Source organism: Salmo salar, chromosome ssa16, assembly GCF_905237065.1.
Source record: "Salmo salar chromosome ssa16, Ssal_v3.1, whole genome shotgun sequence".
NCBI classification, from domain to species: domain Eukaryota; kingdom Metazoa; phylum Chordata; class Actinopteri; order Salmoniformes; family Salmonidae; genus Salmo; species Salmo salar.
In genome coordinates this window covers 80,888,556-80,906,880 of record NC_059457.1, presented here as the reverse complement: position 1 = coordinate 80,906,880, position 18,325 = coordinate 80,888,556, and the positions used below count along the sequence as shown (strand labels likewise).

The 18,325-nt window shown below is 45.9% G+C and overlaps 2 protein-coding genes across 8 annotated transcripts in view; both read left to right on the top strand.

The window, feature by feature from the left end:
* Nucleotides 1-201: 201 nt before the first annotated feature.
* Nucleotides 202-9,971, top strand: LOC106574850 (long-chain specific acyl-CoA dehydrogenase, mitochondrial-like). Its single transcript, XM_045698119.1, is given in 12 exon segments — nucleotides 202-377; nucleotides 670-727; nucleotides 1,485-1,527; nucleotides 1,530-1,557; nucleotides 4,890-5,054; nucleotides 5,383-5,449; nucleotides 5,645-5,804; nucleotides 6,186-6,292; nucleotides 6,497-6,610; nucleotides 8,379-8,506; nucleotides 8,775-8,861; nucleotides 8,959-9,971. Coding segments are annotated over 12 exon segments (1,227 nt in total). The 3' UTR covers nucleotides 9,053-9,971.
* Nucleotides 9,972-12,387: 2,416 nt separating this feature from the next.
* The window catches only part of LOC106574851 (microtubule-associated protein 2), a 127,862-nt gene continuing 121,924 nt past the window's right edge, over nucleotides 12,388-18,325 (top strand). For 4 of the 7 annotated variants that reach the window (XM_045698116.1, XM_045698117.1, XM_045698112.1 and 1 more), the window contains exon 1: nucleotides 12,395-12,614. The gene's annotated coding sequence lies outside the window, so the exon portion shown is untranslated. Of the gene's footprint in view, nucleotides 12,615-18,325 lie in introns of all 7 variants that reach the window. The other 3 variants (XM_045698115.1, XM_045698114.1, XM_045698118.1) reach the window with 2 other exon arrangements.

The following is an 18,325-nucleotide window of genomic DNA, read 5'->3' as shown; positions in this document are numbered from 1 at the left end:
CCATGACTCAAAATCCACTAACTACACTGATCTCAGAATAAATCAGTTTATAACTTTTTTAGCAAACACACAAGTGGTTCAGTACCACACCTGAAGATTAAAGGTAGACTGTAGGATACGTTAGGCCTTACAACATCCTTGTTATGCCCATTAGACCAACATGTAGTGTATTTATAAGTGCCCGTGCCTCCATTTCCCAGAATGCAGCATAGCCAGCCCCAGGAAGGGAAAGCTCCCACGTCCAATCGGCTGGAGACGTCCAGCGCCAAGACTCTGATGGACATCGGCACCCGCAGGATCTTCAACGAGGACCATGACATGTTCAGGGAGAGTGTCTGACGTTTCTGGACAGAGGAGGTGGTGCCCTACCACAAGGAGTATGTATTGACTGTCTGTAACCATCTCCGCATGTGCCTAGTGTTCCCCACCAGGGTCCTGTTCATTAAGTACCAAGCGGTAGGAAACTGACTGAAAGCGGGAGGAAACAGTTGAACACTCGTTTTCCATTGCAGAATATTTTGAAATGGTTTTGCTATTGTGTGACCTAATAAACAGGACCCTGGTGATTTTTTTTTCTTCAGTGAACTGAATGGTTTTCATGATGTGATTATGTTGTGATGACTCAATGCTGACTTAAGGTATGGTCTCTGTCTTCCCTCCCCCCTCCAGGTGGGAGAAGGCAAGTATGGTGAGCAGGGAGCTGTGGCAGAAGGCTGGGGAGCAGGGAGCTGTGGCAGAAGGCTGGGGAGCAGGGAGCTGTGGCAGAAGGCTGGGGAGCAGGGAGCTGTGGCAGAAGGCTGGGGAGCAGGGAGCTGTGGCAGAAGGCTGGGGAGCAGGGAGCTGTGGCAGAAGGCTGGGGAGCAGGGAGCTGTGGCAGAAGGCTGGGGAGCAGGGAGCTGTGGCAGAAGGCTGGGGAGCAGGGAGCTGTGGCAGAAGGCTGGGGAGCCGGGAGCTGTGGCAGAAGACTGGGGAGCCGGGAGCTGTGGCAGAAGGCTGGGGAGCAGGGAGCTGTGGCAGAAGGCTGGGGAGCAGGGAGCTGTGGCAGAAGACTGGGGAGCCGGGAGCTGTGGCAGAAGGCTGGGGAGCAGGGAGCTGTGGCAGAAGGCTGGGGAGCAGGGAGCTGTGGCAGAAGACTGGGGAGCAGGGAGCTGTGGCAGAAGGCTGGGGAGCCGGGAGCTGTGGCAGAAGACTGGGGAGCCGGGAGCTGTGGCAGAAGACTGGGGAGCCGGGAGCTGTGGCAGAAGACTGGGGAGCCGGGAGCTGTGGCAGAAGGCTGGGGAGCAGGGAGCTGTGGCAGAAGACTGGGGAGCCGGGAGCTGTGGCAGAAGACTGGGGAGCCGGGAGCTGTGGCAGAAGACTGGGGAGCCGGGAGCTGTGGCAGAAGGCTGGGAAGCCGGGAGCTGTGGCAGAAGGCTGGGAAGCCGGGAGCTGTGGCAGAAGGCTGGGGAGCCGGGAGCTGTGGCAGAAGGCTGGGGAGCAGGGAGCTGTTGGACATCCTCACTCCAGAGGAGCACGGTAGGATCGGAGGTAATCTGCAGCTGTGATGTGGGAGGAGCAGTAAGTATCTTGTCCTGATCAGGGATCAGCTCCCCACTGTCCATATAATCATATTAATAATGATCTAAACTGATCCTAGATCAGCACTCATACTCTGAGATGCTATATGAATACAGGCCCTGGTGTCCTAGGTGTAGGAGTTGGTTGATTGGCTAGTATTTCCCCAAGCCCTATTGCTATGACCATGGGCGTATATCAGAATGTAACAGTTGTGATATATTTCAAACAACTTTCATGTCTCTCCTGGTTGAGGATCCAAGGCCTCAGATCAGCTTGGCAAATGGCTGACAACATGACCAGACCCCTCTAACCCACATAAGAGAAGAGGAGGGGGGATGGGGCCGGTTTTGACACCATAACATGCTGTCATAAATGTGAAATCCCCCCCCCCCTTCCCAAAGGAATGCTTTGGCCCCCCAGAAGATTTTTGCCACCAAAACTAACACCCACTCCCGACCAGAGTGCTTAAAAGGACTCGCTAAGAATTAACATAATTCAGACCAAAAGATGTGACGCGTGAGCTAAACGTTACAAATAGTTGAAACTCTTAAGACCAGAAAATGTGTAGCTGTGGCTACATGGCTGAAAATGGCCAGAACTTTGAATCTCCACATGAGGTGAAGAAGAGAAAGACTAGACCTTAACATTGCCAGTCTGCAGCTGGGCATGTCAAGGTGGTCCTGGAACTTTGACTAAAGACACTAGGTGGGAAGGAAGAAAGTCCCATCTCAGACAACCATTGGTGCGTCTAACGATCTGTTCTATTTGAACACCACTACAAGACCAAGACATCTACGAAGGACATTGTGACCTCTGGTGGACAACCAGAGTCTTACACCCATCAAGCCATTCCCCATAGAAGGATCGTTTGGTTTCAACATAGAGACGACGAACGAAGACATCTACACGTAAATAAATTGTTTCTTACCCAAACGGGCAGGGGCTTGTGTGCAAGGTCTATGGTTACTGTGAGCGTAGTTAACAAATGTCCTTTTCGCCCTACCTTTCTATTTTTCCCACCCTTCTCCCTCTCTGTGTAATAATCCGCCATTAGTTGTCACTCCACTAGGGACTTTTGTCTCATGTAAGTGTGTATGTGAATTCTGTGTTAGTTAGTTAGTAAATAATTAATTAAATCAATTTGTGTAGAACTGAATAATCAGAGAAGGCTGGGCTTCTTGCAAATTCAAGAAGTCTGCGACGTTCAGAATGAGACTGATATGAGGTAATAAATAAATTACTTATTGATATCTTAGATAGATGGATAGATATCTATCTATATTATCTTGAGTTTAATTCGGGAGATGGTAACTCGTAAAAAAACGTATTCTGTGTTGCCCCAAATAATCTGGTAACAATTAAACATTTTTGTTTATCGAATCAACTGTCATCACATTACTGAAAGTCACATCATGACACAATTGACTTAACTAAGATGGCAACGAATAACATCAATGTTATTCTGTCAACAAGCTTTGTTGTACTGCAGGGCAAGTCCGAAGGGGACAATACTCACTCACACACACACACACACACACACACACACACACACACACACCCAGTCACATGTTTTGGAATCATGTATCGTGATACTATACCTGGTATATGTCAACATTCTGCTGTTGTCGCAATGAGCTATATACGGCCATAAGCAAACAGGAAACCGCTTATCCAGAGGCGGCGCTCTTAGTGGCTGAGGACTTTAATGCAGGGAAACTCAAATCCATTTTACCTCATTTCTACCAGCATGTTAAATGTGCATCCAGAGGGGGGGGAACTCTAGACCACCTTTACTCCACACACAGAGATGCGTACAAAGCTCTCCCTCGCCCTCCTTTTGGTAAATCTGACCATAATTCTATACTCCTGATTCCTGCTTACAAGCAAAAACTAAAGCAGGAAGAACTAGTGACGCAGTCAATAAGAAAGTGGTCAGATGAAGCAGATGCTAAACTACAGGACTGTTTTGTTAGCACAGACTGGAATATGTTCTGGGATTCTTCTGATGGCATCGAGGAGTACACCACATCAGTCACTGGCTTCATCAATAAGTACATCGATGACCTCGTCACCACAGGGACCGTACGTACATACCCCAACCAGAAGCCATGGATTACAGGCAACATCCACATTGAGCTAAAGGTTAGAGCTCGCCGGATGTGGCAGGGCTTGCAAACTATTAGATTACAAAGGGAAGCACAGCCGCGAGCTACCCAGTGACACGAGCCTACCAGACGAGCTAAATTACTTCTACGCTTGCTTTAAGGCAAGTAACACTGAAGCATGCATGAGAGCATCAGCTGTTCCGGAAGACTGTGTGATCACGCTCTCCGTAGCCAATGTGAGTAAGACCTTTAAACAGGTCAACTTTACCAGGATGTGTACTCCAAGCATGCGCTGACCAACTGATCACCAACAACAATGAGACAGCCTATACGGAGGAGGTCAGAGACCTGGCCGTGTGGTGCCAGGACATCAACCTCTCCCTCAACGTGATCAAGACAAAGGAGATGATTGTGGACTACAGGAAAAGGAGGACTGAGCATGCCTCCATTCTCATCGACGGGGCTGTAGTTGAGCAGGTTGAGAGCACCAAGTTCCTTGGTGTCCACATCACCAACAAATGATCATGGTCCAAACACACTAAGACAGTTGTGAAGAGGGCACGATAAAGCCTATTGCCCCTCAGGAGACTGAAAAAGTTTTGGCATTGGGTCCTCAGATCCTCAAAAGGTTCTACAGCTGCACCATCAAGAGCATCCTGACTGGTTGCATCATTGCCTGGTATGGCAACTGCTTGGCCTCTGACCGCAAGGTGCTACAGAGTGTAGTGCGTACGGCCCAGTACATCACTGGGGCCAAGCTTCCTGCCATCCAGGACCTCTATACCAGGCGGTGTCAGAGGAAAGCCCTAAAAATTGTCAGACTTCAGCCACCCTAGTCATGGACTGTTCTCTGTGCTACCGCATGGCAAGCGATACCGGAGCACCAAGTCTACGTCCAAAAGGCTTCTTAACAGCTTCTACCCCAAAGCCGTAAGACTCTGAACAGCTAATATATGTATATAGCTGTATATAGCCTCGCTATATTATTTGTTACTTTTATTTTAAATTTTTTTTACTTTTATTTTTTTCTTAAAGCATTGTTGGTTAAGGGCTTGTAACTAAGCATTTCACTGTTGTATTCAGCGCATGTGACACATTTTGTTTTGAACACTGCTTCCCTCCAACTCATACACACACTCACAGTCAACACTCCACCTCGACACACACAGTCACCCCCCCTCCCACCCAGCAGACCCCTCTCTCACCCTGTCTCTCTTACTCTTCAAGGATGTACTCTAACTGCTCTGGCCCAGGCTTTGCCCTCCACTCTGAGATCTGCATGCCCTACATCAGTAACTATGGCTCCAAGGAACAGATCGATCGCTTCATACCCCAGATGGCTGCTGGGACCTGCATCGGGGCTATCGCCATGACGGAGCCAGGAGCTGGCAGGTGAGGACTTTTAACACAACTGGGCCAAGCTGACCCGAGCTGTACTGCATTGGTCTGCTTAGGCATCTTTAGTTGCTGGACCCCTACTGGAAAGGACCATGTGAAAAGAAAATATCCAAGCAGGCACAATACGGTTTGGGTCGGCACGATGGTGTGAAAATTGTTAATTTAATAGGCTATACTTTCAGCATGACAATTTGACAATGGTAAGGTCAATGAGGGGGTCATTCTGCTTGTTTTCTATTTTCATTGTCTTCTCCAACTTCTACCTCTGTCTAGCCAATAGCAGTCCATCCTAAAGATCCTCTCTTCTCTCCTTTCTACCCAGTGACCTCCAAGGTGTCAGGACGTATGCTAAGAAGGACGGCGATGACTGGATCCTCAACGGCAACAAGGTGCTTTCAGGGTGGATGTGGTTTAACCAGACTCGGGTTGTGTTCAGTAGGGCACACTGTAGCAAAACGTTTTGCATTGGAGAACAACAATCTGTATTCTTGTTTGACAAATTCGAGTAGTGCCTCTCCATTTCAAAATGTTTTCTCCCAACTGAACATGACCCATGTCATTGACTTCTGTCCATTGACCCACAGGTGTTCATCACCAACGGCTGTATGGCCGACATGGTGATCGTGGTGACCGTAACGAACCGCGAGGCGAAAACAGCGGCCCACGGGATCAGCCTCTTCCTGGTGGAGAAAGGAATGCCAGGCTTCCAGGCGGGCAAGAAGCTGGAGAAGATTGGCCTGATGGTACAGTCAGAATTCTCAATCGCAAATGTTTTAACCCCCTCTCATTAAGGGGCCATTTTGACCACCTGGCTGGGTTCAAATACTTTTGATTTCCTTTTCAAATCCTTTGAGTTTGATTGAGCCTGCATGTAGACCCAGATGGATGGGTATGTTTTTGTTTTACTATTCCTTTGATTCCATTGCGTAGTTCAAGCTCAATCGAAGGCCGCTAAAGTATTTGAAAGAAAACAAACACGATTGAATCCAGGTCTGGTCAAACAGTCAGTTTGACATTGACGTCCCTTGACAAGTGGATTCAGATGACCAGAAGGGGCCGTCATGTCAGCCCATTTTCTAGAACAGCCATTACCTTCTATATATATTAACCGTTGTCTCTCTGTCCCCCAGGACACGGCTGAGCTGTTCTTTGAGGACGTGCGTCTCCCTGCTTCTGCCCTGCTGGGACAGGCCAACAAGGGCTTCTACTACCTGATGAACGAGCTGCCACAGGTACACCTTTCAGAGATTAATTACACTTGCATGATATACCAGGGTTGGGGTCAGTTACATTTCAATTCAGGAAGTAAACTGAAATTGAATTGACCCCTAACCTATTCCTACGTACACGATTGTCACAAAGGTATGGCTATATCTAGTAGCTAGAAACCACGTCATTATTAATGCTCTTCACCTTCTTTCCTCTTGTTCTTGCAGGAGCGCCTACTGATTGCAGACATGGCTATTGCCAGCAGTGAGTTCATGTTTGAGGAGAGCAGGAACTATGTGACTCAGAGGAAGGCTTTCGGCAAGACCATCGCTCACCTTCAGGTTGGACAGCATTATCTTTCACTCGTATTTCTGCTGTAGTTACAGGTATGTTTTCAGTGTAGTGAACACTAGCTCTATTCGGGTGGTAGGTAACCTAGGTTAGAGAAGCTGAATCAAAGTGGGGACTGAACTAGCAACTAGAGGGCTGTTGGTGTCTGATCCCGTCTCTCCTACCGTTGTGCCCTTGAGCAAGGCACTTAACCCCAAACTAGCTCCATAGAACACATTTGTGTTTGATCAGATGGATGAATAAAGTTGTATTGTAGTATATATCCTGTTAGGGCTAGGGGGCAGTATTGACACGGCTGGATAAAAAACATACCCGATTTAATCTGGTTACCACTCCTACCCAGTAACTAGAATATGCATATACTTATTACATATGGATAGAAAACACCCTAAAGTTTCTAAAACTGTTTGAATGGTGTCTGTGAGTATAACAGAACTCAAATGGCAGGTCAAAACCTGAGAGATTCCTTTACAGGAAGTGGCCTGTCTGACCATTTCTGGAACTTCTTTGCCATCTCTATCTTTTACTAAGGATCTCTGCTCTAACGTGACACTTCCTACGTCGTCCATAGGCGCTCAGAGCCCGGGAAAAACCTGAATGTCGTCATCCCAGCCCCAGGCTGAAACACATTATCGCCTTTCTCAAGTGGCCGATCAAGGGACTCTGGGCTTAGGCGCGTGACCTGGCTGCCCCCTTCTTTGTGATTTTTTTCCTTTGTTTGCCGAAAAGGAGATTCCCGGTCGGAATATTATCGCTTTTCTACGAGAAAAATGGCATAAAAATTGATTTTAAACAGCGGTTGACATGCTTCGAAGTACGGTAATGGAATATTTAGAATTTTTTTGTCACGAATTGCGCCATGCGCACGACCCTTCTTTACCATTTCGGATAGTGTCTGGAACGCACGAACAAAACGCCGCTATTCGGATATAACGATGGATTATTTTGGACCAAACCAACATTTGTTATTGAAGTAGCAGTCCTGGGAGTGCATTCTGACGAAGACAACAAAAGGTAATCAAACTTTTATAATAGTAAATATGATTATGGTGAGTGCTAAACTTGCCGGGTGTCTAAATAGCTAGCCCGTGATGCCTGGGCTATGTACTTAGAATATTGCAAAATGTGCTTTCACCAAAAAGCTATTTTAAAATCGGACATATCGAGTGCATAGAGGAGGTCTGTATCTATAATTCTTAAAATAATTGTTATGCTTTTTGTGAACGTTTATCGTGAGTAATTTAGTAAAATGTTAGCGAATTCCCGGAAGTTTGCTAGTTCTGAACGTCACATGCTAATGTAAAAAGCTGTTTTTTGATATAAATATGAACTTGATTGAACAAAACATGCATGTATTGTATAACATAATGTCCTAGGGTTGTCATCTGATGAAGATCATCAAAGGTTAGTGCTGCATTTAGCTGTCTTCTGGGTTTTTGTGACATTATATGCTAGCTTGAAAAATGGGTGTCTGATTATTTCTGGCTTGGTACTCTGCTGACATAATCTAATGTTTTGCTTTCGTTGTAAAGCCTTTTTGAAATCGGACAGTGTGGTTAGATTAACGAGAGTCTTGTCTTTAAATAGCTGTAAAATAGTCATATGTTTGAGAAATTGAAGTAATAGGATTTTTAAGGTTTTGAAAATCGCGCCACAGGCTTCAACTGGCTGTTACGTAGGTGGGACGAATTCGTCCCGCCTAGCCCAGAGAGGATATTGAAGTGATCCACTAACTCCATCCCCTGTCTCATGGTGCAGACTGTACAGCACAAGCTGGCAGAGCTGAAGACTGAGATCTGTGTGGGCCGATCCTTTTTAGACAACTGTCTCCAGCTCCACGCAGAGAAACGCCTGGACTCTCAAACAGCCTCTATGGCCAAGTACTGGTGAGAACACAACCAGATACTAAACCTAATTTCACCAGCTTTATGGTACTTCAGTCCAGAACTGTCAGTGTGTTTGACGTGTAAAGTGCACTTGCACATCCGCCCTTATGGATTTAAAGGGAGTGAATTGGTATAAGAGTAATGCTGGAGATGTCTTTCCAGACAATGCTTTTAAACCCATGATGAAGTGATGAAGTGCACACTTCAGGGAGAAGGGTAGAGAATTGAGACCTGTATCGTCTGACTTGACTTTTTTGTTGTTTATCAGGGCGTCTGACCTCCAGAACTCTGTGGCCACCCGGTGTCTGCAGCTCCACGGAGGCTGGGGCTACATGTGGAAGTACCCCATCGCCAAGTGAGTGACAGTGATGTCTTTGCCATGGAAATATAACACGTTTTCTATTTAGTTCTATGCTGTCAGTGCATATGAAAATCCTCTCTCTCCCCATCAGGGCGTTTGTGGACTCCCGTATCCAGCCCATCTATGGAGGCACCAATGAGATCATGAAGGAGCTGATCGCCCGCAGTATCGTCAGCCAGAAGTGAGGGAGACGTCCCAGTGACATCACCATGGAGGAGAGCTGGGAAGTGGTTAACATAAGTCTCTTAACACCAACAGCAGTTTTGACTGGGTTAGCTGCTGAGCTGGTTGTCCGTGCCTTTTGAAGTGATGTTCTCCGAAGGTAGGCCAGTGGTATTTCTGGGGTGAATCTGAACTTTCACTTAAGTCAAATTTTCACTTAGTCTCCCATAGACTTCAGTGCAGGACTGAGATAAACATTTTGCTTAAGTGGAACTTAGCATTCACTCCTCTTTGAATAAGCATGGAGTGAAATAATAGATATTCAGGTTTTCTCATTTATTTGCTAATATTGCTGGGAATGTGTGGTTTTAACACTCTAGATGTAGGATTGTTTATCCCTTTGGGCTTCTACAAAGTCAACAATATGTTATTGAATCCATCCTTCCTTTCACACTTTAAATTTAAGAAGTTTGAAACATTGATCAAATAAATGCAGAGTTAAATTGTATATTTTTGTAATGCCACCTTTGTATTTGTGTCCAACTGTCTGTCCTGCTGTGTTTATGGGGGTAGATAACTAAATGGTATAGTCATGTACGTTAGAATGTTTTACTTTGAATGAACAGTATTTTATCCATCCATTTGTTCGTAGCTCCTAACCTGAAGTGCCCTTGCGTTCTTCTCCTGATAACTATTGATGGTCAGCATTCAAAGGGAAAGGGGGAAACCTAGTCAGTTGTACAACTGAATGCATTCAACTGAAATGTCTTCCTCATCTAACCCAACCCCTCTGAATCAGAGAGGTGCGGCGGGCTGACTTAACACCACAACAAGCTGTGAATTAGAACATTGCAGTATGGTTGAACATTTTAAACACCACCTTTAATTTTGATTGTAATGTAATAATATTGCTTGTTTATTAAAGTTATACAATTTCGGTGATCCCTCTTACAATTTTCATTTGGTTCTGTCAGTTTCATGAAGACGTGGGGTGTTCTATTGTGTTCTGTCAGTTTCATGAAGACCTGGGGTGTTCTATTGTGTTCTGTCAGTTTCATGAAGACCTGGGGTGTTCTATTGTGTTCTGTCAGTTTCATGAAGACCTGGGGTGTTCTATTGTGTTCTGTCAGTTTCATGAAGATGTGGGGTGTTCTATTGTGTTCTGTCAGTTTCATGAAGACCTGGGGTGTTCTATTGTGTTCTGTCAGTTTCATGAAGACGTGGGGTGTTCTATTGTGTTCTGTCAGTTTCATGAAGACCTGGGGTGTTCTATTGTGTTCTGTCAGTTTCATGAAGATGTGGGGTGTTCTATTCCAGTGGATGAAGGCATACAGGAATAATGCATCATGATGCAGTCCTAATGCATTATAAGCCTGGTTTTTGGGTGTGCGTCTGTGGTACGTGAGAAGATGTGTGAGCCTGAGATTGATGCCCTCGTGACAGCTCTGGAGGACGAGAACGCCAGCCTCAACTACTAAGGTTTATAGTCTCCTGCTATGTATTATTTTAACCACAAGATGGCAGTAAGTCTTGTGAACCGATTAAACCTGGGTTTCATTCCATATCAATAGGATGTGTCTGTCTACTAGGAGCATTTTCATTAGCTTTGGTTTTATTTTTTTATCAATTCCTATCCGTATGGTTTTGATAATCATCCTGTTACCTTCAATATTAAAGCTTAGTGGAGTGGTATGGGCACAGCCATTAAAAGCTCCTGTCCCAGGTGCTGTGTTAGACAGAGAGGACGTAGAACAAAAAGTAAATCCACACTGTTATAACGCATCAAAGGTGCTTTTAATATTAACCAACTGTTTTGTGTCATATTCTGTCTGTGGCTTCAAAGCTTGTCCAATTCATGAAACACCGTTGGGCAGGGGCCACATTCAGTAGTCAAATGTTGAAAAATTAGAGAGAAATGTAATGAATAGAGCTGAAGCGCTTCCTTATTCTACATATCACTCTGTTCTACATCATGTATTTCTATCTGAAATCTACAACGTTGTGCTTGGCTGAACCTATTTACCCAGGTATTGTATTAAGTCCAGCTGCCTCTCTGAACACTTGTTGTAAAATGCTTTGGCTCAACACAAAGGTAGGTGTCATTTCTGGCTCCCATTGACCCAGTCCCAAACTGAAACACATACATGTACTGTGTAAGCATCCCAAATGGCACCCTATTCTGTATACGTTGTGCACTACTTTTGAATAGAGTCCTATGAAGTAGTGCACTACTTTTGACCAGAGCCCTATGAAGTAGTGCACTACTTTTGACCAGAGCTCTATAGGGTTTCATTTGGGATGCACAGCTGGTAACAGGATCCTAGCAAGCAGGTCAATGCACCGACTAGCCTATTGTAGCACATGTGTATATATATATATATGGATGTAGCATGTAGGCTAGTCTCACCAACAGACAACGCAGCAAGCTACTGCTCTGAGACTGCAAGAGAACAAAGCAGCAAGCTACTGCTCTGAGACTGCAAGGGACCAAAGCAGCAAGCTACTGCTCTGAGACTGCAAGAGAACAAAGCAGCAAGCTACTGCTCTGAGACTGCAAGGGAACAAAGCAGCAAGCTACTGCTCTGAGACTGCAAGGGAACAAAGCAGCAAGCTACTGCTCTGACACTGCAAGGGACCAAAGCAGCAAGCTACTGCTCTGAGACTGCAAGGGAACAAAGCAGCAAGCTACTGCTCTGAGACTGCAAGGGAACAAAGCAGCAAGCTACTGCTCTGACAATGCAAGGGAGCAAAGCAGCAAGCTACTGCTCTGAGACTGCAAGGATAGCTATATACTGTTGGCTAACGTACATAGCTTGATTTAGGTTGAGTTGGATGTCTTTAGTGGTTTTTACATGATCAATCTGGTGTTTCAGTTGTGCTAGTATGCTGCTGTCAGGGGGAATATGCCTGTGGCCAGCTGGCATGGGTACACATGTTATCTGTTTAAGGAGAGGGAGAGGCAATCTGCTCCAACCCCCACATTCCCCCAAATCCTACAGTGCCAGTCTTGGCACGGGCACCAGACATAGTGTGGCTGGGATCCCATGGGGGAAGACAGGAGCAGCTGCTCCCTTGATGAATCCAGTTCCCCTCTTTCCCTCGCTCTTTCTCCCGGTATCCTCTCTCCTCCCCACCCCCATCTCCTCTTTCCCCTCCACATCTCTCTCCTCCCCACCCCCATCTCCTCTCTCCCCTCCACATCTCTCTCCTCCCCACCCCATCTCCTCTCTCCCCTCCACATCTCTCTCACTCCTCAACCAGTGCCGCACCCCTCCCTGTAAGCAGAGCAATGCAATGCAGCTACTCACAGAAGCCCATCCATCCTCTTACATGTAGCTCCCCACCTGTGTGTGTGTGTGTGTGTGTGTGTGTGTGTGCGCGCGTGGGTGCGCATGCGTGCGTGTGTGTGGGAGCGAGAACCTGCAACCGTTGGTTGCATACAAATAATGCGCCACTACTGATGTAATTACGGCATTTGAACGCAGTGGGAAGGGTCAGAGAGACCGACATCTCTTTGCATTGTCACTAGGGCTCAAGGCACAGTGCACAAGGGATTTATTTATACGGTTCATTTGCCACGAACAGGTAAGGGAAATGCGATATTGAATTTATTCAATTTAAAGGCAAAGCATGGTTAATTATGTTTTAATTACATTTAAATGATTTGCACTTTCAACACACTTGATTTAGTTTAGATAAAAAAAAGTTTGATGTTCTCGGAATCACTGAAAGCATTGAAGGTGGCTTCTAATCCGAGTTGTTGCGCATTTAGGAAAGGCATGTGTTAAACTGTTTGTGCTATATCCTAGTTAAAAATGACAACCTTGTTTGTTAACTTGGTAAGAATACTACTGTATTTTACCTTTGAGAATGAACAAGGTTTGCACATCAGACTCACCCTTACGAGAGAAAGGCTTAGTCGGCATGTCCATTTGTCTGCTTTTTTGCTACCATCTCGTTTTACTTAATTTTTACAAATTTTACCTAACACCTTTAAGTGTTTATTTGTCTCATAAAAATGCGTAATAAAAAGGCCGTTAGTATTTTTGTTGGTCAACGTGTGAGCGCTCCGGGGCTGCGGGCTATGCCCATTGTTCAGGTCCACCATGCAGGGTGCTGAAACGGTGCGGGGGCTGCTCTGGCGGATAACTGCAGTAACCGCCCCAGCCTGCTATAGTCTACTCTCTGCCTAATCCCAGATTTAAACTAGGCCTACGGTTTTGTATGGCAATATAGGCCTATTGGTGGTATCTTTGTTATTCGTTGTTTATTGTTTATTCACTCTTCATGACGTATAGGCAGGAGCAGTGTTCTAGATCTGATTTGAATGGAGTCTAGGAGCCACACCGGCAGTGTAGTCCTACTTACAGCATTCAGCACTGCAGTCGAAACCAATGCCCCACAAACCCCGTCAATATGCATTGCAATTGTTAACAATGAAAGAGGTGTGGTCATTTTGACATTTTGACATTTCACAGCAATAAACAATATCAAGCATCTGAAAAACTCAGATCTGAGTGAGAGCTTCTGAAAAAGCACACCCAGACAAATACTTCTGCATTGCCAGGTGCCAACCCTAGACAGCAGCTAGTCTCCTCTGAGTATTGATGTAATAAGTACATCTACAACATACAGGACATATTAACACGTATTTATTAAAAAAACACACCTATTTTCCCTCTGGGCAGTGCCTAGACTTAGTTCATATAATGTTATGTGAATCAAATAGCAGCATTAGACATCATATTTCCAATATTGAGCCAATTCCACATTATTACATTGTGATTCTGTGCTCTTTGTGAATCCCCTGTAACAGGCCAGTGTCTGCAGCCAGTACAGCTAATAGATGAAAACCTCTATACCTCAGTTTGATGTCATGACACTTTACAGTAGATACTGATCTCATTCGGTCTCTGTTTCCATTACTCTTGCCTGACTGGAGTCTGATTGAAGTGCTATAGTGCTGCTATGCGTTCTCTGATCTAAACACCTGGTCTTTACATCTTGATGGAGTACAGAGACGTTTGAGTTCCCATGTCTGGATGTGAGAACATTCCTGTGTATAATATAGGGTCTGTGGGGATTTAATGTCCACATAAAACATTCTGTATTGTATAGTAGGATATTAAGGTACACGTACGGTATAGGCCTGCCTACTGATCAATACCTCTGGAAAACATGGATGTGTTATGGGAACCAAGTGAAAATGCTGTGAATGTTACTGTGCGAATACTGTAGATGTTACAGTACAGTATAGATGATGAAACAAAGGTGAATAAATCATAAAAGAAACATTTATCAGTAATACACAATATGGTTTGGGTTGGACACCCAGAAACAGCTTGGACCTTTCCTGGTTAAACTATCCTTCAGTCTGTTAACCAGGCTACCTTTGACCCCCTACGCTAGTAACACTCCTCCTCAATGTCTTCTATCTAGAGCTTAGCGGGTGCTCAGTCCAAGCCAAATGGGGTTTGACAAAGTACATTAGTGAGTACACACTGGAGGTGTGTATCCGGGTCCCCCATCTCTCCTGTATGGACATTATTCTATCAGCCTAGATTGGGGTAACTGTAATCACAGGAACGGTAATTGAAATGACCTTAATCACAACCTTGAGCGGTACTCTGACTGAGCCCTGAGGAGCCCCAACGGCGGTTCAGTTTCGATCTTCTCCACACTTTGCTGTTGCAAGCCTGGGAAACTGAGTCTGTCTCGAGTGCCACGTGGGAAATGGATACACACATCAGCTCTGGTTATGTCAAACATGCACACTTGGCTCGGGAGACTTCATTTTCCAGGGTAGAAGTTTTGTTTGGATTGAAAAACCATTCATAGGTCTATTTGTACTGTAGGAGTTTGCAAACAGACTTGACGCTAATGTGCGTTTAGCTTTTGTAATGCAGATTGGGAATAGTGGCTTGCAGTGCCAAAGTGCAGGGGACACTAGTTCTCTGTAGTCTCTCTCTCTCTTTCTGCCTCTCTCTCTCTCTTTCCGTCTCTCTATCTCTCTCGGTGGCTTTTGAGTGTTTGATGAGAGAGAGCCCACATGCAAGCAGGGTTGTTGGCTAACTCCAACCAGACCACCTGTACACTGACCGAGGGAGATACTTTAGCCACATTACACTGTTGAGTCTATCATCAATAGACTTTTCGAACTGTGATGACCTCTAGTAAGACACGGTGCAGTCGTGTATGTGTGTGAACATGGCCTCTCTACAGGCGTCTAATGAGAGGTGGCTGTGGGGTGGTTTAATGTGTGATTAAGTCTCAGGGTGTCTGAGCTGTCTGTGGAGTCTAAGCTAATTCTCACACGTCTAACAGACCAGCCGGTCTACTGACCTCCAGCTAGGACGGTCACACACACACACACAGACAGACAGACCGGATATGGCTGTGCGTGACATGCATATTGTTGTAATCTACATACCCAAACATTGTGTCCTACTGTAGGGACACGTGTTGAAATGGGGACTGTTTCATCTTGAGTTTTGACCCATAATAGCCCTCACATTGATCCGTCAGTGCATTATTGAGTGTATGATATGAACTTGTGAACTTTTGTCTCACAGCCAGCCATATCGTCTCCCCTGCCTGTAGCCTCACTGAAGCTCAGCTCTAACTAACTGTACAGCAGGCAAGGCAGACCCAGACGCTGCGGCCCAAATGGCAGCATATTTCTAATCTCCTCATAGTGCACTACTTTTGACCCGGAGCCCTATAGGCCCTGGTCAAAAGTAGTGCACTGTATAGCACCGGGGTATTCAACTCTTACCCTATGAGGTCCGGAGCCTGCTGGTTTTCTGTTCTACCTGATCATTTATACCATCCACTTAGTGTCCCAGGTCTTAATCGGGCTCTGATTAGAGGGGAACAATAAAAAAACACAGTGAGGGGTATAGGGAATAGGAAGCCAGTTAGACCACAGACAGAGTCAGGGCTAAGACCCTGGCTGTGGGTGACCAAGACTCTCCCCTTCCCTAAAAGCCACTCTGCCCAATCACTCCTGACAGCCCATGTCACAGTGCATCACAGAGCTGTCCCCTTCCCATATCACAGAGGACACACGCTAGGACACACGCTAGGACACACGCTAGGACACACGCTAAGACACACGCCAGGACACACGCTAGGACACACACTAGGACACACACTAGGACACACACTAGAACACACACTAGGACACCCATTAGGACACACACTAGAACACACACTAGGACACCCATTATAACACACACTAGAACACACACTAGGACACACGCTAGGACACACGCTAGGACACACGCCAGGACACACGCTAAGACACACGCCAGGACACACGCTAGGACACACACTAGGACACACACAAGAACACACACAAGGACACACACTAGGACACACACTAGGACACACACTAGGACACACACTAGGACACACACTAGGACACACACTAGGACACCCATTAGGACACACACTAGGACACCCATTAGAACACACACTAGGACACCCACTAGGACACCCACTAGGACACACTAGAACACACACTAGGACACACACTAGGACACAGACTAGGACACACACTAGAACACCCATTAGAACACACACTAGGACACCCATTAGAACACACACTAGGACACACACTAGGACACCCACTAGGACACACACTAGGACACACTAGGACACACACTAGGACACCCATTAGAACACACACTAGGACACACACTAGGACACACTAGGACACCCATTAGAACACACACTAGGACACACACTAGGACACACACTAGGACACCCATTAGAACACACACTAGGACACACACTAGGACACACACTAGGACACCCATTAGAACACACACTAGGACACACACTAGGACACACACTAGGACACACACTAGAACACACACTAGGACACACACTAGAACACCCATTAGAACACCCACTAGGACACACACTAGGACACCCATTAGAACACACACTAGGACACACACTAGGACACACACTAGGACACACACTAGGGCACCCATTAGAACACACACTAGAACACACACTAGAACACACACTAGGACACACACTAGGACACACACTAGGACACACACTAGGACACCCATTAGAACACACACTAGGACACACACTAGAACACACACTAGGACACACATTAGAACACACACTACAACACACACTAGGACACCCATTAGAACACACACTAGAACACACACTAGGACACACACTAGGACACACACTAGAACACACACTAGGACACACACTAGGACACACACTAGGACACACACTAGGACACCCATTAGAACACACACTAGGACACACACTAGAACACACACTAGGACACACATTAGAACACACACTAGAACACACACTAGGACACACACTAGGACACCCATTAGAACACACACTAGGACACACACTAGGACACACTAGGACACCCATTAGAACACACACTAGGACACACACTAGGACACACACTAGGACACACACTAGGACACCCATTAGAACACACACTAGAACACACACTAGGACACACACTAGAACACCCACTAGAACACACACTAGAACACCCATTAGAACACACACTAGAACACCCATTAGAACACACTAGGACACCCATTAGAACACACACTAGGACACACACTAGGGCACCCATTAGAACACACACTAGGACACACACTAGGACACCCATTAGAACACACACTAGGACACACACTAGGACACACACTAGGACACACACTAGGACACACACTAGGACACCCATTAGAACACACACTAGGACACACACTAGGACACCCATTAGGACACACACTAGGGCACCCATTAGAACACACACTAGGACACACACTAGAACACCCATTAGAACACACACTAGAACACACACTAGGACACACACTAGAACACACACTAGAACACACACTAGAACACACACTAGAACACCCATTAGAACACACACTATGACACCCATTAGAACACACACTAGAACACACACTAGAACACCCATTAGAACACACACTAGAACACACACTAGAACACCCACTAGAACACACACTAGAACACCCACTAGAACACCCACTAGAACACCCACTAGAACACCCACTAGGACACCCTTTAGAACACACACTAGAACACACACTAGGACACACACTAGGACACCCATTAGAACACACACTAGAACACACACTAGAACACACACTAGAACACCCATTAGAACACACACTAGGACACCCATTAGAACACACACTAGAACACACACTAGAACACCCATTAGAACACACACTAGGACACACACTAGGACACCCATTAGAACACACACTAGG